This window comes from Mustela putorius, unplaced genomic scaffold (assembly GCF_011764305.1).
Source record: "Mustela putorius furo isolate JIRA1106 unplaced genomic scaffold, ASM1176430v1.1 tig00000407_pilon_pilon_pilon, whole genome shotgun sequence".
Lineage (NCBI taxonomy): Eukaryota > Metazoa > Chordata > Mammalia > Carnivora > Mustelidae > Mustela > Mustela putorius.
In genome coordinates this window covers 7,803,393-7,827,159 of record NW_025421373.1, presented here as the reverse complement: position 1 = coordinate 7,827,159, position 23,767 = coordinate 7,803,393, and the positions used below count along the sequence as shown (strand labels likewise).

The following is a 23,767-nucleotide window of genomic DNA, read 5'->3' as shown; positions in this document are numbered from 1 at the left end:
GAAGGCTAAGGTGGGTTTTAGAGGATGAGAAAGAATTAACTTGTGAGGAAGAACATTACAGGTAGAGGGACCTGCATGGTGCCTTTTGAGCATGTAAACTAGCATCTTACACATGAGGACACATCACTGTACACATCACTGATAATGAACCTCCAAAAGGGGGGCTGAGTACACCTGGCTGTGCACAGAGGAGACAGTGGACTATGCAGGAGGCAGGAGAGAAGATTGTGGGTCCCCATCTGCCCTGCTCCATGCACACCTGGTCTTGTTGCACACTGGGTCTCTCTGCTGGCATCATCACCGCTCTAGTTGTGGAAGTCAGAGATCCAGAAACATCCATGACACCTCCCTTTCCCACCCCTCATATCTAGTCCATCAGTAGGTATTGCCAATTTTGTCTGACCATCTGCATTTCTATCACTCAAATTCAAGATGGAGTCCTCTCTTCCTTGGGCTACAGTTGTGTTTACTTTGGTCTACTTGGATTCCTTTCAATCTCATTTTCTCATTGCAGCCAAATGGTAATCCAGTCATATCCCCCCTTCCTGGCACCCACTCTCCAATCCCCATCCCTGGATTAAAGTGCTTTTAGAAAATCACTAAAAGAATTAGTGCTTTTCTAATTCCCTCTCTCATCCTTACCATGCCCCTCTTGCCTTTGGAATAGAACAGTAGTCTTCTCTTCATGGTGTCTCCTGCCATGGTCTTGTTGCCTGGACTGTCTTTGCTGGGTTGACACCTTAATCCTTCAGATAGCAGCTCCAGAGTCAGTTCACTGGGGAAGCCTTCCTTGACCTTCCTGCCCAGCAAGATTCTATCATATAACTTCATAATTATATGATTGTGAAATTCTCCTCCATAGCACATATCACACTTGTAATTTCACAACTTTTGGTTTGATAGCCTCCCTTCATTAGTATGTAGGGCTGAAGGCCGAGGCTGGGTTTGGTGTTGCTCACCACCTAGTCCTATGGGTACATAATACATAAGGGAAAGTGAGTATGTGAAGTCAGCAGTCAGAGGGCAAAGATGAGGGTCAGCCATGGCCACGGTCATGAAAAGTCTTGTAAAGGGATAGAGCCCATATAAAGGGATGTGGGTCTCATTCTAGGGGAGCCTCGGGTGGTTCCAAACTGAGGGATAATATGGAGAGAAAGGCATTAGAGAGATGGTTCTAGGGCTCCGTGGAAAGTGATATGAGGTGGGCAAGCTGAGGCAGGCCCAGCTGGTAGGTCCTCCATTATGCCTAAGAAAAACTCCCGTCTTTCTTATTCTAATCACATCTGACAGCTGACATCATTTTGGTCTTCATTTCCTATGGTGGGTTCAAGAGAATTTCTGGTTAATAAAGTACAGAAATTCTGTAGTTTTCCATAGCGTGGAAAAACCACTCTGGATTGTCATTGCACTTTGAGATAAAGCCAGGATAATCAGACATAATACTCAATTTGGAGCATTCTAGAGACTTCCTCAAAGACTAGGTGGTCATATTTCAGACCAGGGGAAACTGAGGTACCCAAAACCATGCACTGGAAAGACCTGTCAGGCATACTGAGACATCGTGGGCTGTGAAATCAACGAGTAGCTTCAGAGAGGAGGCAGTGTGCTCTCATTCCTGTCCTGCCTCCCTCCAGCCCTGAATCAAACGCTCGTTTTCCTGCGCTCATTTTCCTGTTATGACCCTCATCCTATCCTTTGAACTTTTCATTCTCCCTCAAAGACTTGGACACAGACTTGGCCTCAAGCCCTTTGCGCTTTAGACCAATTCATTCAATGGCCTCCCTGTTCCCCTTTTGGGCCAGAGGTTAAGGATAGGATGACTCCCCTCCTTCCCATTCCTGTGAGCAGGGAGAGTTTCCCATTTATCATTAGTCCCTCCCCTTGCAAGCTGTAGGAGCTTGGGTAAGTTATATAACCTCCATTCTTTATTTTAAAACGGGGAGAATCATATCTACTTCCTAGGGTTGCTGTGAGAACCAGACATGTGAGTTCCCGCATTAGTGAGCGTAGTATCTGGCTCCCAGAAACCAGTGGGTAAACATTACTTCCCATCGTCCCCTCTGAGGTCCTACCACAACCCCGTAAATTTGTTGCTGGTATGCTCATTTCACAGAATTGTGCAGAATTGTTGGAGGAAAACAAAATTGGCAGGACAAGATTAGGATGTGAAGTATGAGACTTCTTTTAAGAACAGGCTAGAGAGAAAACAGGGATGCCAGTGAGCTGGGATGAGCCCGGATGTGCCATCTGGGACAGAGCCTGAGGGCAGCAGGCTGGCTTGATTAGCAGCCGGTGGGCTGATAGGCAGGGAGTTGGCGACTGTTTTCACAGAGAATGAATTTCCCTCTTGGTCTCACAGTGATTTAAGGTTGGGTTCCCTTTTGTGAGACTCTGGAGTTAAAAAGTCTGTTAGTTTTGGGAATTCAGGGTGGTGATTTCCCCTGCCCCCTCCTTGAGAATTTTTAGATCGTTAATGACCTATAAAATTGTGGCTCTTTCAGGATCAGTGTCAAAAATACTGGCAGAGAATTTGTATACTCGTCACCTTTATTTTTTTTTCCCAGTTTCTGCATTGTTATTTTTTCTTTATCTTTTTTTTTCATTTTATTTTATTTTATTTCTTTTCAGTGTTCCAAGATTCATTGTTTATGCATCACACCCAGTGCTGCATGCAATCCGTGCCCTCCTTAATACCCACGACCAGGCTCACCCAACCCCCCAACCCTCTCCCCTCCAAAACCCTGTTTGTTTCTCAGAGTCCACAGTCTCTCATGGTTTGTTTCCCCCTCTGATTTCCCCCAACTCACTCATCACTTTTTTAAATCAAGAATCTTTCCCTCTGGTAGGGCACGTGGGTGGCTCAGTTGGTTAAGCATCTGCCTTTGGCTCAGGTCATGATCCCAGGGTCCCGGGAGCCTGCTTCTCCCTCTCCCTCTGCATCTTCCCACTGCTTGTGCGCGCGCACGCTCTCTCTCAATTGAGTAAATAAAATCTTTAAAGAAAAAAAATGAATTCTTTCCACTGATCGAGGAGTTATTCCTTAGTTTTCATGTAAAGCTTTGTACTGCTTTCCCTTCTCTGCGTCATCTCTTTTTTTCTGAGGAACCTAAGCCTGGCTGGCAGAGAATAATCACCTTATGTATTGAATCCCAAGCTCTACTGGCAATTCTCAAGGAAATTGATACAAGATTTTTTTTTTTCATTATAAAGGGAGCTTATCCAGAGAGAACAATTTATAGTGAAAGCCACATTTTGCAAAATCATTTCTTCTCTCCCATTGGGGCTGTTTCTGTGCGCGGTTGCTGATTTCCTTGACGTCTTCTTGTGCTCCTTTGTCCTTCGGTGTCACGTACCCAAATGAGTAGGGAAGGGGAAGTGGGGAGTGCATTGGACTCACTTAAGAAAATGAGATGAGAAAAAAAATAAAACCAACAGTGGAAGAACAAAAAGGAAAAGCTATTTTTCAGGGGCAACATCAGTGTGGTTGGGGATTTGTCTTGATGAGCTCAAATAATTACGAGGGTGCTTCACGAAACACGTGTAGTCCAAGTCTCCCCAAATTTGGGGAGCCAGCATGACCCCCCTGCAGTTCTTTTGCAACAGGGACACTCTCAGGGCATGTGGTATTGAGGCAAAGCTCATTAATGCCTCTTGAGGCTTCTGTGTTCAAAGGCATTCAAGAAACTAAAAGGGTAAATGTTTCCTGGATTTAGCTTTTACGAGACTTGGAGATTAAGAGACCAAGGGGGCAGAGAAAAATTGTACTCACTTAAAACCTGCCTGCAGAATCGTGACAGTTAGTAGAGAAGTATTAAGGTATCCTGATGACCCTGTCACTGAAAATGTGTTAAATGCCACATATTGCAGGTGGAAGTTCTACACAGCGGGGAGGTACCTAGCCACAAATGATCAGCGCCTTAGTTCCTTGTGCACTAGCTTTGTTTAAAAAAAAAAAAAAAAAAGCAAAAATTGACAAAAGCACTAGAGGAGGCCCCAGGCCCTAACATTTCGTTCCTCTCTTCAGTGACTAACCCCCAGGTTATTCCAGAATTGCTCTTGTAGGCGTGATGGGACGGGGGAAGAATCCTCCCCGTGGCTGCCATCCACGTTTCTGCTCCTTCTCCTCTCCTTCCCTCCCTCTGCCGGTGGTCCCACTGCTCGCTTATCTCGACAACCTCGCAGGTCCAGCCCATGTGGAGACAGTTCAGCCTCAGCTGTCAGGGATCCTGACTGCTGGGTCCCTGTTCTCCCTTCTCGTCCTTATTGCTGTCAAGAGTTATACAGAGTCTTAGATTAGAGCAAGGCTCACCAGCTCTCCGGCCGTGCTTCCGTGGATATGATGCTGGGAGATGGCGTGAGCCTTCCAGGTAGGGATGGAGGACTTTCCTCCTCACAACACGACACAGCACAGCACAACACAGCACGAGCTCGAGCTTCATGTCTGCGGCTGCCCCTCTTGTCCCTTTGCTGTGGAGACAGGGGCAGCCCAGGTGGATGCTGGGCACATAGTGGGCTTCATCTCGGCTGAGGAGTTCCAACCCAAGGAAACATCAGCCCTTCGGAGGTGCCTGGGAGCAAGCCTGTCAGCTTGTGCCCTAGACGGAGCCATTATCCTGGACAGTGAAGAAATCTGCCCTCTTCCCTGGAGGGGAACACTGACTCAGTACTCCAAGTCTGTTTCTACACAACATCCTTGGAGAAAGACAAAAGCTGTTGGTGTCTTTGCTCAGATGACTTGAAGAAACATGAGAGAGCCACGTGGACCTGCTGCCCAGCAGTTCCTACCACAGGCACCAGGATTATTATGACAGATGTTCATTGTTCTGTTCTTATACTTCTGACCCCTTACCTTCCGCCTCCCTAAGCCACAGGAGATCTTGCCTCTTCACTGACTCACCACGAAGCCTTGTCCCCATGGGTGCTGCACTTTTGTCCAGCACAGTGGGCGTCTTCTTCACTTTTTCTCCATTCCTGACGGGGGTGGTGTGCGGCCCCGGGGTGGGGTGTACACCTGCTGTGTGTCAGGCTTGTGCAGGGCTGAAGCGAGTAGGGAAATAAGCCTCAGTCCTTGTGCTGAAAAGAACTGAGGAGGAAAACGGGCCCACGGTCTGGCCATTCTAACCCCAGGCAGCAAGTGCTGTGAGCCAGCGGGGCGCGAGATAAACGGGTGCGAACATAATCCAGAATGAGGTCAGGGAAGGCTTCCTGGAAATGCTCAGATTGAGTCTCAAAGGACTGATGCTGGGTAGGTTGAAGGGGTAAGAGAGGGGAGGAAGGCATTCTAGGTAGAGAAGCGGCTTGAAGAAAGCAAGGTAAAGGGGTGCCTGGGTGGCTCGTCGATTAACGGTTTGACTCTTGGTTTCGGCTCAGGTCACGATCCCAGGGTCATGAGATAGAGCCCCACATTGGACTCTGTGTGCAGCAGGGAGCCTGCTTGAGATTCTCTTCCTTCCTCTCTTCCTCCCCTTCTTCCCTTCTCCCCACTCTCTCTCTCTAAAATAAAAATATATATATATATGTATATATATATATATATTTTTTTTTTAAAGAAAGGTAGAAAGAGCATGGTATATGGCATGACGGGGGTGGGGGATATCAACTGTTTGAATGTTGCTGGGACATGCGCTGTGAGGCTGCAGATGAAGGGAGAGCCTCCTGGAGGTCACACTCCGAGGGGTCTTGAGTCCTGGGTCATAATATGGGCAGACTTTGGTTTTGACCAGATCGGTCTGGCACCAGCCTGGAGAATGGATTTAAGAACAAGGAAGAAAGGGGAAGAGTTATGAGATGATGTGAGCAAAAGCCAGGCATGAAATGAAGAGGGTGTCAGCTCGGGCAGCTGGGAGTGAAGAAGGAGGCGAGGTCGACTAGCAGCACACGAGGACAGATGGGGACGCCAGATGCAGAGGGAGAGAAGACCAGCAGGAGGACGTTGGGGTTTCGAGACGAGGCTGCTAAGCTCATGGTGTTTCAGCTGAGAGGAAGCAGGAAGAAGAGCAGGTGAATATTGTCGGGGGAGGACTCTGGGGATGCTGAGTTGGGGGGTCCTCTGGTGCCAGCTAGAAGGTGCCCATCACGAGATTTGAGTGCATGAGTTTGCCCTCTAGGAGAGGTTTGGGGTGAGATCTAGATTGGAGAGTCAGGGGCATACAGATGATCTCCCCCAATCTGACTGTGATCGAGAGTGAACTAAGCTGTGAGCCCAAGGAAGGCTGAAGAAGAAGAGCCTGTAGAGGGGCCTGAGAAGTGGTCAGAGGGCAGGAGGAAGATGAGGAGCTGGGGGTCTCAGAAGCAGAGGGTTTCTTTCTGTGTTTGTCTCCTCCCCAGGGTGGGAGTGTGACCTCGGGGAATAGAAAAAAGTCAGAGTCATTCATTGGCTAACTGATAAATCATTCCAGTTATTCAAGCAATAAGTTTAGAGAAGTTTTCAACAGTTTGGAAGCCACTCGTCCTGGATGCGTAGCTGCAAACCTGGAATGAAAGCCCAACTCTGCCAACCGCTGCTGTGTGGCTTGGCTAAGATGGTGCCCTTCTCTGGCCTGGGTTTCCTCACTGTTGAAGTGAGAAGATTGGATGCATAAAACCTAAGACCCTTCAGGGAAATGGGCCCTTAGTAATGATGGGAAAATTGGAGGTAGTGTTCCTGCTGCAACATCTGGAAAAGGACTCTGCTTTCCTCAGGATGAAGAAGAGGTGTCCTTGTGGACACTGAATTTGGCTCAGGTACTGGGGAGAGTGGAAGTTAGTAAACATTCCCTTTTCTTTAAATGAACATTCATGGATTGGTATCTAAGTCTTACAAAATGGTGAGTCTCGCCAATATTGGAGCTAAAATTGAGTTTTCCGATCTGGTGGTTTCCCATCTTGAGCTGTGTGCCCCACCAGGGCCTTTGTGAATCAAAGGAGAACATTCTAAGATGGGATTCTTCTGCTTCTGTGTATTTATGGCTACGTAGGGAACTTAACTGACACTTTTGTGTGGGTGTGTGAGTGTGTGGGGTGTATGGGTGTGTGACTGTGTGTGGGTGATAAATGGGTGTGTGAGTGTGTGGGGTATATGGGTGTGTGAGTGTGTGGAGTGTATGCGTGTGTGAGTGTGTGGGGTTGTATGGGTATGTGAGTGTGTATGTGGGGTGTATGGGTGTGTGAGTGTGTGGGCTCTTCCTACCCACTGTCACTCATCGAAAGTTTCCCTTTGAATCAAAACTATGGAATGTCATGTAAAATTAAGTAGTAACCCACATAGAATCATACTGAAAAGCGCTTTGTAGGATTTTCTGTTGCAACCCTTAAGCCTTAATTCAGATCAGTTATTTTTAAGATATTTAAAAAATACTCTCGTTTTGAAATAATTATAGATGTACATGCAATTAGAAGAAACAGTTCAGGGAATTCCCTTATATCCCTCCCCCATCTTCTGGTGCTAACATCTGGTTTAACTGGAGTATAATATTATAACCGAAAAGTTAATATTTGTACAAACCCTTACCTTATTCAGATTTCATTAGCTTTACCAGCGCTGATGGGGGGGGTGCCTTTGTGTGTACATTTCATTCTATCCAGTTTTAACACATGTAGATTTATGTGACTATTGACACAATACAGAATGGTTTCATCACCAAGTCCCCACATGCTACTTTTTTGTACCCCCCTCTGCCTATCAGCCTAACCCCTAGAAAGCCCTAGTCTGTTCTCTGTGTCTAGAATTGTGTCATTTCAAGAATGCTATACAAATGGAATTGTAGAGTATGTGTAACCTCTTGAGATTGGATTGTTTCATTCAGCCTAATTCCCTGAAGATACATCCAAATTGTGTCTTCAAGTATTTGTTCCATTTTATTTTATTTTAATTTTTTAAAAGTATTTTATTTATTTATTTGAGAAAGAGAGAGAGAGTACAAGCAAGAAGAGTTGGCAGAGGGAGAGGGAGAAGCAGACTCCCCACTGAACAGGCAGCCTGATGGCGGGGGTCCACCCCAGGATACCAAGATCATGATCCGAGCCAAAGGCAGATGCCTAACTGACTGAGCCACCCAGGTGTTCCCCTGTTCTGTATTTTAAAGAAACTGTCAAGCTTCTGTCTGCAGAGGCTGTGCCCGTTTCTGTCCTCACCAGCAGTGTTCCTGGTGACCAGCTTTAGCACACCTGTCCTCCCCACTCTTCGGGTGCTGCCGCTGCCTTTCATTGCCTTTGTTCGATAGGTCTGTAGTGACAGGCCCTGGAGGTCTTAACTTGGAATTCTCTGATGGCAAAAGATGTTGAATCTGTCTTCACGTGCTTATTTGTCCTCTGTCCATCCTCCTCAGTGAGATGAAACTTTATGTTTGCTTATTTTCTCATTGTTTCTATTGTTGAGTTTTGGGAGATCTTTATGTATTCTAGGTCTGAGTCTGAATCTTTGTCTTACAAAGATTTCCCTCCACTCTACAGTCATCTTCTCATTGTCTTTGAAGATTTCTCTCATAGGAGAAATTTTTAATTTTGAATGCGGTCCAGTCTTTCAGTTTCCCTTGTATGGTTCGTGTCCTTACTGTCAAGTCTGTGAACCCTTTGGCTAGTCCCAGGTCCCCAAGATTTTCTCCTGTGATTTTTTTTTTTTTCCTAAAACTTCCAAGTTTAACATCTTACATTTAAGTCTGATCCGTTCTGAGTCAGTATTCGTGTAAGGGGTGAAAGCTGGGATTGAGGCTCCTGTCTTTCAACAGTGTTTGGTCGTTTTCCTGATCCAGAGCTTACACCGGTTCTGCTAGACTTATACCTAAGGATTTCTTTTTCTTTGGAATAATTTTAGATGGTATTATTTTTTAATTCATGAGTATTCTCTCAGAGACCTCCTCGCTCACACACAGAAAACAACAAAAGCCCATAACCAAACAGAAGAAGAAATACAGGATTGAAAACAGACCTCAAAGTGATTGAATTGCAGTTGATGCTTTGTTGAATGCTCGGGCCTCCGGTGTGAAGGGCCTGTACCTGAGGCGGCCTCCTCACAAGGCGGGCTACCCGGGGGAGGCGCGCTTCACCTGGAAGCCCTTGTTCTTGGAGCCTTCGATTCCGTATCTGGCCCGATTCACCTTCAGCGAGCTTCTCACTTCTCTGAGGTTTAATTCCTTCTTATTATAAAATGAAACTAACTCTGCTCTCTTAAGGAAAAAATGCCCAGAAGATGCAATTAAATTAAATGAAAGAAGGTATGGGACACATAGTGAAGGTATCTGACACATAGTAAATGATTGGGAAACATTGCTTTCTCTGCCCTTCCTTCCTCTCTGCCTTTTTATTTATTTCTCTTTCCTTCCATTCCGACTTTACGTCCCTTGCCGGTTCCTGATGGCCGGTGGGGGCTGTTGGATCTGGCAGGGCTGCTACTGTAACTAGGGCTTGACAAGATGAGCGGCGGGAGGCTGACCCCTGTGCCCAGCTAGTCTCCCACAACTCTGCCTCCTCCTCCACCATCTAGCATTCTGCTGGACGATGAAATAGTGAGGATTAGTAAATAGTGAAGTCTGTTTCTTTTATTTAAATTCAGAATGCTTAGCAGCACATGAGTTTTCATGAGTGAAGATGAGCCACCTTTCTGTGTTTTTGTGGTGGTTCATTAGCATACCTGGGACCTGCAGATGCCTTTAACAGGCAACTGCCAGCCTCTCAGGTCTTGTTTGGGGTGTGGGCCTTAACAAAATACAGAACGGTACCGAAGCAGGTTCATGGTTTCATGTAGAGATTGTCTCGAACTCCTTGGACTGAAGCCAGAGTGATAGACTCAGAGCAGGCCAATGGAAGTCGTCTTTCTCCAGGTAGAATCCATCTTGTATGAAAGATCCCAGAGAAATGGGGCAAGTGAAAGGAATGTCTCCTTTAGAAATTCAAATGAAGCTGGAGTCCCCCTAGAGCTGATTATCCCTCCCCCTCCTTTTGACAAGTGTTCATCCAGTTAATTTGGAACAAGTCCTCTCCTCCCATCCCCAGTAGTAACTTTGGGCTAAGTGGGTGACTCGGGAACCCTGGGAGTTGCAGGCTGGGGGTGCCCCCTCCAGCATCCTGGTCATTGTCAGACAGCCAGTGGTCCTAACTGGTCAGAAGCCTGGAGAGATTATGTCACCCTCTGCCCTTCACCCACGGATGTGAGACCAAAATGGAAACCACGGGCAAGCAAATGTTGAGTGCAACCCAGCCTTGTAGTTCTCATATAAGGAAGAAGCTTAGTGTTGAATTATTATTATTATTATTATTATAATTGGTAATAGAAATAAAAATGCCTCTTTGGAATTGTACTGGCTTAGGAAGCAGAGAGCTGCAAGATGGAACATCACACAGGTCTTGGTCTTGGCCAGTGTACTTTTAAGTTTTCTTTAAGGGCTACTTGTTCCAGTGATAACTTCTGTCCCGCACTTCTGTCCTTCAGGTTCTTTTAATAAAAGTAATGAGGGTAATGGTGTTGAGAGCAGGGAGGGGCCTCTGCCAAACTCATGCCAAAAAGATGTCTGAGGCGTCCACCCATATCTTGGCCCAGCTCGGCAGCTTCCAAGGACTTGTGTGATGAGCCCTGAGCACAGGAAACTCAGCTGTGCCCGTCTCTTCCTCTTCTTTCTCCAGCAAGGATTGAAAATCACCCACCATGCGGAGAAGACACTGTCCAGCTTCTGTAAGTGGCAGAAGAGCATCAATCCGAAGAGTGACCTCAACCCTGCCCATCATGATGTGGCTGTCCTCCTCACCAGGTACCCTGGGAACTACACGGAGGCCGGGGTCTGCAAAGCAGGGGACTGGTGGGTGGAGAGTTACCTGGTTTTCAAATGTAGGCGTGTCTCCTACTGTTCACTGCTCTGTCATTTTTAAAGGCAGTCCTGTGATCTACATGACTCCCAAGACCCATACCAGTGAGGGGGCAGTTGGCAAACAGTACAGGAAACTCTCCTTTTTAATAAACTACATCTGCTGGCAAAATGCAAGCCTTTTTCCTATCCTGAAAATGACTTCATCTTTAAAATTGGCTTTTTCATGCAGCTCCATAAGCAATCAGGAAGATTGTTTGCAGATCCTCATTAAAGACTCCTGAAAGTCTTCAGCATGGGGTTTCTGATCCTTTGTTTTATCTTTAAAAACTTTCCCTCTGTCTCTACAGAAAGCAGTCCTCCTGGTAACCCACCCCTGACTGATGCTAAAGACAGAATATAGGCAGCAGGTCTCCCTCTCCTGAATAGGCAGAACTGTTTGCCTACACTTGTCTCCCTTTACCCCCATGAAGATAGTATTTTGTTCTGATTACACATAGCCCCTCTGGTACAAAGAAGAACCATCAGCCTTCTAGGATTCTTAGCTGTGAAAGGCTGATAAACTCTTCTGATCATCCCAGGCTCTTGGAGGCTATGTATGCTCATTGATTCAATAAATGTTTGTTGAATACCTGCTGAGTAGTAGACACTATTTTAATCTAGACATATGAAGGTCTTCCATTCATGGGGAAGTATGTTCTCATGGGGGGAACCCCTATGCAGATTCAGAGACACTAAGAAATCCAGGCACGTGTCATGGAGGAGGGTGCTTGGCCTGGCCTTTCAGCCACCAAGAACCTCCTGCACAGAAGGCCCTTGTTTATGTTCTCCCTGGGGAGGACAGGCTGCCCCCGAACACTTGGGCCTGTCATCTCTCCCAGTGCATGGGATGCCTGCAGAGGTTGATAAACAGCCTTCACTCCAACTATCAGAAGCACTCTTTTGAGTGAAAGTATCAAAACATTGGTTGAATGCAAACAGTCTCCAGAGGTTCATATTGGAACCTGTGACATCAGTCAGTCCCCTGGGAGGTAGGTTAATGTGAGTTGGGAAGGTAAGCACAGGGGCTCTGGGAAGCCAGCAAGCAGGCAGAAAACACTGAGGACCTGGGCGAGAAGCCATGGAAAGACTTCAGTCCAGGCAGGACCTCTCTGTAGAGAAGAATCCTGGATCTGGGACCACCCTTGGAAGCCGGGTCAGCTCCACCTCTTTTCTTGTCCTTAAAGTAGAAATTATTTCTTCTCTCCTTCTCACATGAAGATATGAGTGAGTTGAGGATGATTAGCATTTGTGGAGTGTTTGATGTAGCACTGTGCTACATCTCTTAGAATAATCAGCATTCCATTTAATCTCCACAGCAACCCTGGCCATTGACTCCTACTAGCCATTCCCATTTTTCAGAGCGGGAAACTGAGGTTTGGTTATGTCACTTGCCCCAAATCTCATTGCTGTTAACAGGAACAGCTGGGACATGAATCCAGGCAGTTGTACCCTAGTAGTTTAACTATTAGGGTTAGAACAGAGAGACAGCTCTGTTCTAACAGAGCTGGAACAAAGGCCTGGTTTCAATGTATGTTGAACTTCACCAGCTCCTAAACAGTGGAGAGTATTTCAGATTCGAAAACAGGATTTCTCACTCTTGGCATCACTGACATTTTGGCTTGGTTAATTCTTTGTTGTGAAGGGCTGTCCCGTGCATGGAAGTATATTTGACATCATCTCTGGCCCCTCTCCATGAGATGAGAGTTGCACCCGCTTCTGAATGTGGCAGCCAAAACTGTCTCCAGACACTGCCTAAATGTCCTGTAGGAGTCGGTGGGTGAGCCAAAGCACCCCCTTCTGGGAACCTCTGTTCTGAAGAAACAGGCAGCACCAGGGAGGGAGGTGTGAGACTTGCCTCCAGAGATCCAGGCTGAGGTCCACTTCAACAGGGTTCTCTATAGAGCTGCATTGAGGAGAAGGCACATTTGCTTGAACATATTTTGGTTTGAGCATACCTTATGAAGTGGGAATAGTATACCGAAAGATGCATGCCAAGCCATCTTTTCTCTTATACTACTCCCAGTATAGGGGTGGGGTGTAGAGCTTATGTGCTTTGGGGAGCATAAGCTCCTGTCCTGGAAGACTCCTATCCCTACATTTCTATTATTACCCCCTTGTTTTCTCTTTAGTGCTAGATACTTAGTAGGCATGCAGTGAACAATTGTTTAATGGACCTAACTCCTATCTTATCACAATGAGAAAGCCAGGGAGTTAGCAATAGACTCCATCTTTTCCCAGCAGCTCCACGCAGGCCTAGACTTTTTGAAAAAAGTGAAATAGTGACCAGTACATCTTGCTGTAGGGGCGGAACAGTGTTTTCTTGATCCTCCCTCAGACCCAGCAATTAGTTAGAATGATTGGGCTGTATGATTCAATCTAGCTCTCCAACACAAAACCATCCAACAACTATTGCTATGACAGTGGAGATCAGATCTGCCGGGGTACCCTGAGATGGGAGCTGTCTCTCTGTTCTAACCCATTGTCCCAGCTGTTGTCTCCTGAGGAGCTGTTCCCCTCCTGAGGGGAACTGAGGACTCATAGGAGTTTTTGGAGTCTCCATCTTTTCCATGGCCTATTGGAAACAAATAAACAAACAAAAATCCAGACCATTTGTTGCCGGAAATGGTACCCACACTAGCCCAGTGAGTTGAAGATCTGTAACTAACTGAAGTTCAGAGCCTTGTTAGCATTTGTGCTAATTATTCTCGGCAAAGAGCTCTTCTTGAATTGAAGAAAACCAAAAGACCAGTTAATTCTTGTCCTTGACTGAAATAATGCGCACAAACATATGGGAGCACGTTTTTACATTTAAAGACTATAACCAGTATTTTTTTGAGATCCAAGGAGTTTTTATTTGTATAGGCATTCCTTCCCATATGCCATGTTGTTAGCATAGTGGGGCTGCAGAGACAGCTGATTTGAGCTCCTGATGGATTGATGAGACCAACTGCCTGTTTTCGTGAATAAGCAGAAGTTCTCAGGGGAATTTTGAGCACAGATCTCAGAAAGACATACTTGAAAACCTTCGGCCACTGCTGGTTGTCCTAACTTTGTATAAAAGTTCAAATAATCTTAAATTTTCCATCAAATCCTTCTCTTTTGGTCCACACAATGTAATTTGGCCTCTTGGGATTAAGGCAGAAGCAACTCAAAATAAAACATTTGTCATATTTTCCTACATTTTTAAGGTGTTACTGAGATTTAGTAATTAAGAAGTGAAATCAGAGTAATCTTGTGAATGCAGAATTACCCCGCTATATTTGTATGGACTTTTAAAAACAATTTTAATCATGCTTCCCAGACCACACTGAATGTGAGTTAATACCCAGATTTTTTTCCAGAAGGGTTTTTTCAGATGTTTCTTTGCAAGCTTATGCATCTCTGTTCTCTGCTTTCAGAAAAGACATCTGTGCTGGTGTCAATCGCCCTTGTGAGACCTTGGGTCTGTCCCACCTGTCTGGAATGTGCCAGCCTCATAGGAGCTGTAACATCAATGAAGACTCTGGACTCCCTCTGGCTTTCACAATTGCCCATGAACTTGGACACAGGTAAAGGGCTAAGGAAACAGTGATCTCCTTGCCATGTTCATGTACCATGTGGGTAGAAAGAAGGGAAAGTCCCTTAAGTGGATCATCGGGAGTTGGGTTGTGCTGCATCTTGAGACTCATTCTCCCAAACTTCTGCTTCCTCACCTGTAAAGTAGGGACCATCATGTGCTTCAAAGATTTCTGTGTCTTTTATTCCCTGACCATTCATGCCTGTCTACATCACAGAACCAAAGAGGCTACTACAGTTCTCTAAATTAGAATGGGTGGAGCACAGACAAGGACAAAAGCTGTAACTCACTTGATGAATTCAGAAATAACAATCCCTGTTTAGTTCTTACGGAATAGTAATAATATTAATATCACTTAAAAGTCACAAACATGAACATTTTTCACCTTTACTTTATGTCATACGCTTTGTGTTGTGTTATTGAATCCTCTCAAGAACCTTATAAAACAGCTACTATTGTTAACCCCATTTTACTCATATGCATTAAAGGAACACATTGAATAAAGCAGAGATTTAAAACTGCCATCAACTGGAAAAGACCATCAAGCAAACGTCGGTGAGCAGGATGTACATTTGTCTCAATAATGAGTGAATTTGATTAGGTGAATTCATAGAAGGCAGATTGCAGAATGTTTTGAGTGAAGAGAGAATGAGGATTTTGGATATTCCAGGCCTGGCCTCTGGTCTGGGCTTTCTCATCTTTTTTCTCCTGTAATACTGGAAGTTTTCAAAAATACTTTTACCTGCAGGACAAAACTAGAGTATCGGCTTGGAAGTTGGGAAAAGTGAGTGCTTACTCTGGCTTTCCATCAGCCAATATTATTACCTTAGATAATCCCCAATACCTCTGCTCACCAGCTCCCTCATCTGTGAAGCGAGTAGGTTGAACAAGGCAATTTCTTAGGTATTGTCATTTTTTAGATTATTACCAAAAAGCCCTGGGAGATAAAGGTGTTATGTTTTAGTATCCTTAGTTATCAGAAATTTAAAGACAAAGAGGTTAAGTGACTTGCTTATACAGGTAATTAACGATCGGAGACAGAAGGCTAGATGTTGAAAAGACTAGGCTGTAGTAGTTGGCATGCTGATAATAAAACTTGACAAAATGAAAGCTATTCTCATGTAGAAACATAGACATCCTCTGTCCTGATATGTGAAAGGATATATTCCCTGCAGCCTCCAGTCAAGTCTTTGGTGTCAGTAGCATCTGCTGGCTAAGTAATGCTAATAAATATAATGAGGTCAAACTGAGAAATGACTGCTCAAGGCCTTCCCCGAGTGGTATACTCAAGGTAAAGAAAAATGGAGAAGACTTGCTTGATAAAAGGTGCTCACAAATGCTCATTACTTCTGTTTAAAGAATGGATTTCTTATATGTTCAACTTAATCTGGCTGTATAAAAGGCGTCAGAAATAAGCTAGGCAGATTCTACAAAATCAGATTTGCTCCAATTTTTGACACAATCATTGGCATGATTATCTGGACATGGACCTATGATTTTTGTGAGCAAGACTACAAAGCCAAGGCCATAAAGCCAAGGGCAAGTATGATCCTTTCAGAGTTTAGAAATTCTCCAATAAATGTAAAAACCTCTTAGTAACGTTACTTGAGCACTATTTCCCTGAATTCTTGGAAACAGAGTTGTAGATGTTTACTGGTTATCAGAAGTGGTAGGTTATCTAACAGAATTGAACTGGGTCACTATCTGAATTGATTTAATATTTTGATATTTGTCCTCTAAATGTCAAGGATCTGTGCTGTGATTGCTGATGGCTGCTTCTGATTCACAGAGGTAAAAACAAAGTTGTGGGCAGCCATTGTGGTTGTACTTCTCCATGTTGTTGTAAGCCTCCACGCCCCTGCCTTTAACTGGAGTGTCTTCTGGAGGACTTAAAGGACCAGCACCCTTTTCTCCCCCTATTCACCTTTCTTTTTCCCTTTGAGAGCCAGACAATAAAGAATAGGACTTTTGAAAGTAATTGCATATATGGGGAGAATTAGAAAGTAACCACATATGCCCAGATAGATTCAGAAAAGACCTGAGAAGACCTTAAATTTTTACCTCAGTTTGCTCCTTGGCATAAACACAACCTATAACTAAGATGATTAATAATAATAATGATAATAATGATTGGGGTGCCTGATTGGCGTGGGTTAAAGCCTCTGCCTTCGGCTCAGGTCATGATCCCAGGGTTCTGGGATCGAGCCCCGCATCGGGCTCTCTGCTCAGCAGGGAGACTGCTTCCTCCTCTCTCTCTGCCCACTTGTGATCTCTGTCTGTTAAGTAAATAAATAAAATATTTAAAAAAATAATAATGATAATAGTAATAATAACAATAATAAAAACAGCAAACCCTAAGGAAGAAGAACATGATTTTTAGAGTTTCCACATTAATAGATTCAAATGTTCACTTTCCCCTACACACAAAAATCCCAAAACATGCAAAGAATCAGGGAAGTATGGCCAATTCAAAGGAAAAATAAATCATTAGAAATTGTTCCTAATCGCAGATTTATTACACAAAGATTTTAAAACAAGTGCCTTAAAGATGCTCAGAGAACTAAGGAAGATATGGATAAAACCAAGAAAATGATGTATGAACAAAAATAGAATATCAGTAAAGAGATAGAAAATCTAAAAAGAAAACCAAGATGAAATTTTGAAGCTAAAAAACAAAAAGTACAATCAGTGTAATAAAAAATTAACTAGAGGGAATCATTGGCAGGTTTGAGTAGGCAGAATAAACACCAATGAACTTGAAGATAGGACAATGTAAATGATCAAGCCTGAAGAACAGATAGAAAAAAGAGTACAGTTTTATCCAGTGCAATAAGACAAGAAAAAAAAAAGACAACAGGTTGGGAAGATATATAACTAGCTTTATTTGCAGATAATATAATTGTATCTGTAGAAAACCCCAAAGAATCTATGTAAACACACAGACTAGAAAAATAAGTTCACAGGGTACAATAGAGTCATAAAAATCACATTTTTATATACTGATCATGAATAGGTGGATATTGAAATTAAAAATGCAGTAACCTTCATGATCACTCAAAAGTATGATATTTTTACATACATGATTATATACTTTTAAAGCTAACAAAACATGTACAGGACTTTATGCTGAAAACTACATAACACCAAGGAAAGAATGAGAGATCTAAATAAATGGAAACATATACTCTGTTTATGAATTGGAAGATTCAACATGATAAAGATGGAATTCTCCTGAAATAAATATATAAGTTTAATGATATTTCTACCAAAACGGCAGTAAGATTTTTTTTTAATATAGAAAATTATTCTAAAATGTATGTGGAAAGGCAAAGGAACTAGAATAAGTTTTCAAAATAGTTTGAAAAAGAATAACAAAATGGGAGGAATCAGTCTACAAGATTTCAAAAATTATTATACAACTTCAGTAACAAAGATTGTGTGGTTTGGGCGGAGGGAGAGACACAAACATCAATGGAATCAATCAGAGAAGTCAAAAATAGTGCAAAACAAATATAACTGATTTCTTGACAAAGGTATAAAAGCAGTTCAATGGAGGAAAGGTGGCCTGTTAAAGAAAGGTACTGAAGGAATGACATCCATAAGCAAAATTTTAAAAAATATAAAATGAACCTCTACTTAAGTATCACACCATCTGCAAAAATTATCTTGAAGTAGACACAAACTTAAATGTAAAATGTACAACTAAAAAACTTTCAGGACATAAAGAGGAGAAAATTTTCAGTATCCAGGGCTAGGCAAAGAGCTTCTAAACTTGACATCAAACGTGCATTCCATAAATGGAAACATTAAAAATTGTACTCTTCAAAATTAAAACAAAAACAAAAACAAAAACTTTTGACTCTTTTAAGAGGATGAAAAGACAAGCCACAGCCTAGGAGAAAATACTTGCAAATCCTATGTAATGACTTGAACAGTGTTCTTCACTAATCCAAGGCTACTTGGAATTTCAAAATGTAACCTGTTTTAGAAATAGGGTCTTTGCAGATGTTGTTGGATAAAAATTCTGAGATGTAATCAGACTAGTTTCAGGCTCGCCCTGGACCCAGGAGCTGGAAAGGGAGATTTGGACACAGAGAGATCAAAGAGAAGAAGACCAGGCACAGTCGGAGGCAGAAGTTCAAGTCTTGATCCCAGAAGACAAGGAAGCCTGCACTGAGCAGGAGCTGGAAGAGGCAAGCACAGATTCTCCCCTGGAGCCTTTGAAGTGTTCATAGTACTGCTGACCTGTTGATTTCAGACTTCTATCCTCCATGACTGTGAGAGAAGTAGTTACTGTTATTTAAGCCCCTGAGCTTACAATAATTTTTATGGTAGTTCTAGGAAAAGAATTCACCATATATCAATAGGACCAGCATCTAAAATACATAAACAGCTATCAAAACTCACTAGTCATAAGACAAATAGTAATTAGAAAATGGACAAAAGACCATTTTACCAAATTTCACCAAAAAGGATATATGGCAAATAAGCACTTGAAAGTATATTCAAGATCATTAGCTATCAGGGAAATGAAAATTAAGACCATGATGAGATATCACAACACACCAATCAGAATGACTAAAACTAGAGTGGTGACACCAAATGCTGGCAAAGGTCGCAGAGGAACTGTATCGTTCATGCATTACTGGTTAGAAAGTAATATGGTTTGGGCACTATAGAGAACAGGTTGCCAGTGTTTTGAACAGTAGACTACCATATGGTTCAGTACTCTTGAGCATTTATCCTGGAGAAATGAAGTCACACAAAAAACTGTATATGAATGGTTATAGAAGCTTAATCTTAATAGCCCAGAATTGGAAACCATCCAATGGTGGTGTTGACCCAACAGAGTGAATGGTTACTAAACTGGGACAGACGCCCTAAAAGAAAGGAACCAATGATACATGTAGTGACCTGATGAATCTTCAAAGAGTTTCACTCCATGAAAGAAAGCCAATCCCCACAGTTAACATCCTGTGTGATATATGACTGACATGTCAAAATTACCGAAATGGTGGTTTTAGTGGCTGCCAGGGCTTCAGGACAGAACGGGGGTGGGAAGGAAGAGAGTGTGACTGTAAGTGCAACAGGAGAGATCCTTGCGGTGACCAGAGCTCTGTGTCTTGATGGTATCTACATCAGTACCTCGTTGTGTTAGTGGATTATGGTTTTACAGTGTGTTATCTTGGGGGAAAAGTGCGGGATGGGTACAGAGGACCTCTTCATTTCTATTTCTTAAAACTGCAGCTGAACTTACAATTATCTCAAAATGAAAAGTTTAATTAAAAAAAAAGACATTGGGCCATGTACAGATGACCTAAATAAAACAATGTCATTTATTTTTTAATTAAAATTTTTTCATTTGAGTATAGTTGACACACAATGTTACATTTTCCAGGTATACAATATAGTGATTCAGCTTCTCTATACTTTATGCTCTGCTCAGCACAAATGTAGTGTATCTGTCACCACACAACCCTACTACACTATCATTGGCTGTATTCCCTGTGTTGTACTGTTGATTCTCACGACTTACTCGTTCCGTCCCTGGAAGCCTGTATCTGCCGCTCTCCTTTGCCCATTTCGCTCACCCCCAACCCCTTCTCTTCTGGCAACCACCAGTTTGTTCTCCATATTTCCATGTCTGATTCTGCTTTTTGTTTGTTTATTCATTTGCTTTTTTAGATCCCACATATAAATGAAATATACAGTATTCGTCTGACTTATTTCATTTAGCATGATGTTGTCTAGGTCCATCCATGTTGTTGCAGATGTTAAGATCTCATTCTTTTTTATGCCTGAGTAACAGTCCCTTATATGTATACACACACCATGTCTTCTTCATCCATTTGTCTATAGATGGACACTTAGGTTGCTTCCATAACTTGGCTATGGTAAATAATGTTCCAGTAAACATGGGGAGCATATATCTTTTTGAATTGGTGTTTTCATTTTCTTTGAGTAAATACCCAGTAGTGGAATTACTGGATCATGTGGTATTTCTGTTTTTAAAGAACTGCCATACTGTTTTCCACAGTGGCTGTACTGATTTACATTCCCATCAACATTGCCCGAGGCTTCCTTTTTCCCTACATTTTCCCTACATTCTCATCAAACTTGTTATTTCTTGTTTATTTTTTATTGTTGTTGTTTTTATTTTAGCCATTCTGACCAGACTGAGGTGATCTCTCACAGTGCTTTTGATTTGCTTTAAAATGCTGTCTTTATTTGGCAAAAAAAAGTTCAGGGTCACTGGTAAAAGTATACAACACATAAGCTTGAGTTTGAATGATGGAAAAAAAATGCTTTAGTAAAACACAAAACCAAACCAGAGAAGACTTTAAGAGCTTCCTAAGAAACTTTTGCTTCTGGCTAATGATACTTCTGAGGTATTTAGTTCTTTCTTTAGTTATATAGTTCTAATTATCTGTGGACCAAACAGAGAAACTGGAAAGTTCAATGAAAGGGCCTGAGGCAGCTCAAAAACAAAAATGAAAACTGTGATAAACCAGTATCCCCAAAGACACTCATTATAGTTTAGTAACATAGATACCCCATTGTTTCTTGGAAACATGATTTGTTTCATTACTGATTATGTGTGATGCAAAATAGAAAGTAAAATTAACTAACTTGTGTTGTGGCCTTATGTGAATAATTTCCCTTTTGAGAGAAAACTTTTTGAAAATCTGTATATGAGGACCCTGGATTATATCAGTCATTTATACCTGAGTTCTCTTACTACCTTCCTTAGGCTCCACAGGTATGTTACCAAAAACGAAGGTAGAGTTCCAGGAGGAAATTTAAAAACTTATCTGAGATCTAGCATCCTTTTCTTTTAAGTAATGGAAATATCACGATATATAGATACACACCTAAAAGCCAATATTTACCCAATATTTCTCTCCTGCTTCTGGATTTCATTAGAGACCTTTGCATGTTACATACATGAAATCGGTACTTCCTCAATCAGCTTGGAAAGCACACAATCACGCTTATCATGGTTTTTGTCTTCTGCACCATGAAATGAATCACAAGTCACAGGAACAAAAGGTAGAACATAAGGAATACAGTCCAGGATGTTGTAATAATGATGTAACTGGACAGATAGTAGCTAAACTTACAGTGAGCGGAGCCTAATATAGAAACTTGTCAAATCACTAAGTCGTGCATCTGAAACCAATATACCATTGTGTCCCCTATACTCTGATTAAAAAGAAAAAGAAGAAGAAAAGGTAAGGAATAGCCATCAAATGAAACCCTGAAACCCAGCCAACGAACTTACTATTTCACAGCTGTAATTCGGCAAACTCATCTAACAGAGGTGAAGCCGGTGAATCCAACAGCCCAGCTTGTGGGAGACTTGGGAGGGCTTCGTACTCCCAACTGCTCTTCAGCGTCCAACCCATCTGCTGGAACGGAGCTTCCTGGAAACATTCTATGACCCCATGTGCTTTCCTTGGCCTTCATTTATCACTGGCCCACTGTGCTCATGTGGCAGGGGTGCCCCACACATCTAGACATAGTAGACACAGTCCAGAGTGACACTTATTAGTGGCACTGCTTTTCTCCCATAACATCGGGGCACAGAGAGGTGACAAAGCTGGAGGGGGAAATCCTTTAGTGAATTAAAAACTTGAGGTAGAGCAGGAGCCCCTGGGTGGCTCAGTTGGTTAAGTTTCTGACTCTTGATTTCGGCTCAGGTCATGATCTCAGGGTGGTGAGACTGGGCTCTGTGCTCAGTGGGGAGTCTGCTTGAGATTCTCTCTCTCCCTCTCTCTCTCCACCGCCCCTCTGCATGTGTGTATGCTTTCGTTCAAATAAATTAATCCTTTAAAAAGGAAATAAAACCTTTCGATAGAACAAAAAGAGCTTTAAGGGAACTGATATGTTTTGAACGTAGGTTTGAATCCAACCAGTATATAGGGAATGGCTGTGTGGTTCTGGAATTAGACTATCCGATGCTAGAAAAACCACTATACGTGCATATTTTCAAACCATGCCTACAGTTCAGTGTTTTACTGATTATTGGGAAGGTGAGCTTGTGGCCCACCTGAGTGGGGTAAGAATAGGGTTTGTGGCCCATAAGAGCGGGGTAAGAATAGATTTAAGCGAGGGTAGGGAAGGCCTGCTTTGCAATAAAAGCTTTCACTGAGTCACATTAGTGGCTGAGTGAGAACAGTTCTGTAGATTAATTCCCTGATTCCTTTGTGAATTTTGTATTTATCTGGAATGTGATCAAAGTCCGTAAGGAAGTCGGTAACATCATAACACATTAAGCAAAATACAAGAAACCTCTAAATCCACCCAGACGGTTCTCTGTGAGAGTTGCTAATGTGGATTGGGAGATTGTATTCAAGTCACATGTGAGCTTGCCTGTCAGGGTGGTTGAATTTCACTAGCGGAGTCAGAGGTCACCCTTCCCCTCTGTTCAGATTTGGAAATTTGAGCCAACCTCGCCGCGTCGCAAGTGCGCCAGTGAAGAGAGTTCTTGGGGAGCCTCTGCAGGTGTCTTGGGGCAATCCTGAGGACTCAGCTTATAAACAGACTCTGAGTCCGCTGCCTTCCTTGACGCCCTTTCACGTGGCCAACGAGCTCTGTCGGGGCATTCAGGGCTGCTGGACCTGCTCAGCCATGGCAGTGGGAGGCCGGGAGCAGAGGAGCAGGACGAGGGTAAGGACACTGACGGAGCAGCACATGCTGCGGAAGACCTGGTTTTACCTCTCACGAGCTGTGCGAGGTTTGAGAAGCTCCACAAGGGTCAAGGCAGCAGTAAAGGACTTCCATGAGTCCCCGAGTCCTGATTCTATGCCAGGCCCTTGCTAAGTAGTTTTCAGACTCTTCCATTCAGATCTGACCCCAACACCGTGATGACCTCTGCGTTTTCCAGGGGAGGAACTCCCAGATCACGAAGTGGAAAGCTGGCACCCTCCAGATGATCTGTCTGTGAACCCCCTGCTCCGACCCCTCCTGGGAGGCCTCCCTAACGTCTCCCATCTTGGAGGACGCCCATGACAATACTCATAAGAAAATCAGTCACTCAAAGTTTGTGGCCTCGGACGAAGTCTCTCCTAGGCTTTCCCTTTTGTGCCCTTCTGTACAGGATAATGAAAAGGGGAGAAGGAAGGTTTGGGTGTTTTGTGCTTCAGCTGCTAAAGCAAGAGGAAGACCGCTTGAGGCGGGATTTGCCTTCCATACTCCAGACTCCTGGAAAGCCGAACTGGGCGCGCTCAGCCAAACACAGGTTTTTGAATTAACCACGTGGTTCCCATGGTTGTAGAAGCTGAAAGCATCTCCTGCGCCGTTTAGTTCAAAGTCAGCTGTCCCTGTCCAGGGAGAGCCTCACTTCGGTACAAAGTGGCTCTCGTGGAGGGACTGGGGTCGTCGCCCTGTTTCA

The 23,767-nt window shown here is 43.4% G+C and overlaps 1 protein-coding gene across 4 annotated transcripts in view; it reads left to right on the top strand.

Moving 5' to 3' along the window:
- The window catches only part of ADAMTS12 (ADAM metallopeptidase with thrombospondin type 1 motif 12), a 290,866-nt gene that overhangs the window by 159,133 nt on the left and 107,966 nt on the right, over positions 1 to 23,767 (top strand). For all 4 annotated transcript variants that reach the window (XM_004738060.3, XM_004738059.3, XM_045079456.1 and 1 more), the window contains 2 exons: positions 10,597 to 10,721; positions 14,216 to 14,365. In XM_004738060.3, the coding sequence (XP_004738117.2) occupies positions 10,597 to 10,721; positions 14,216 to 14,365 (275 nt within the window). The remainder of the gene's footprint in view (positions 1 to 10,596; positions 10,722 to 14,215; positions 14,366 to 23,767) is intronic.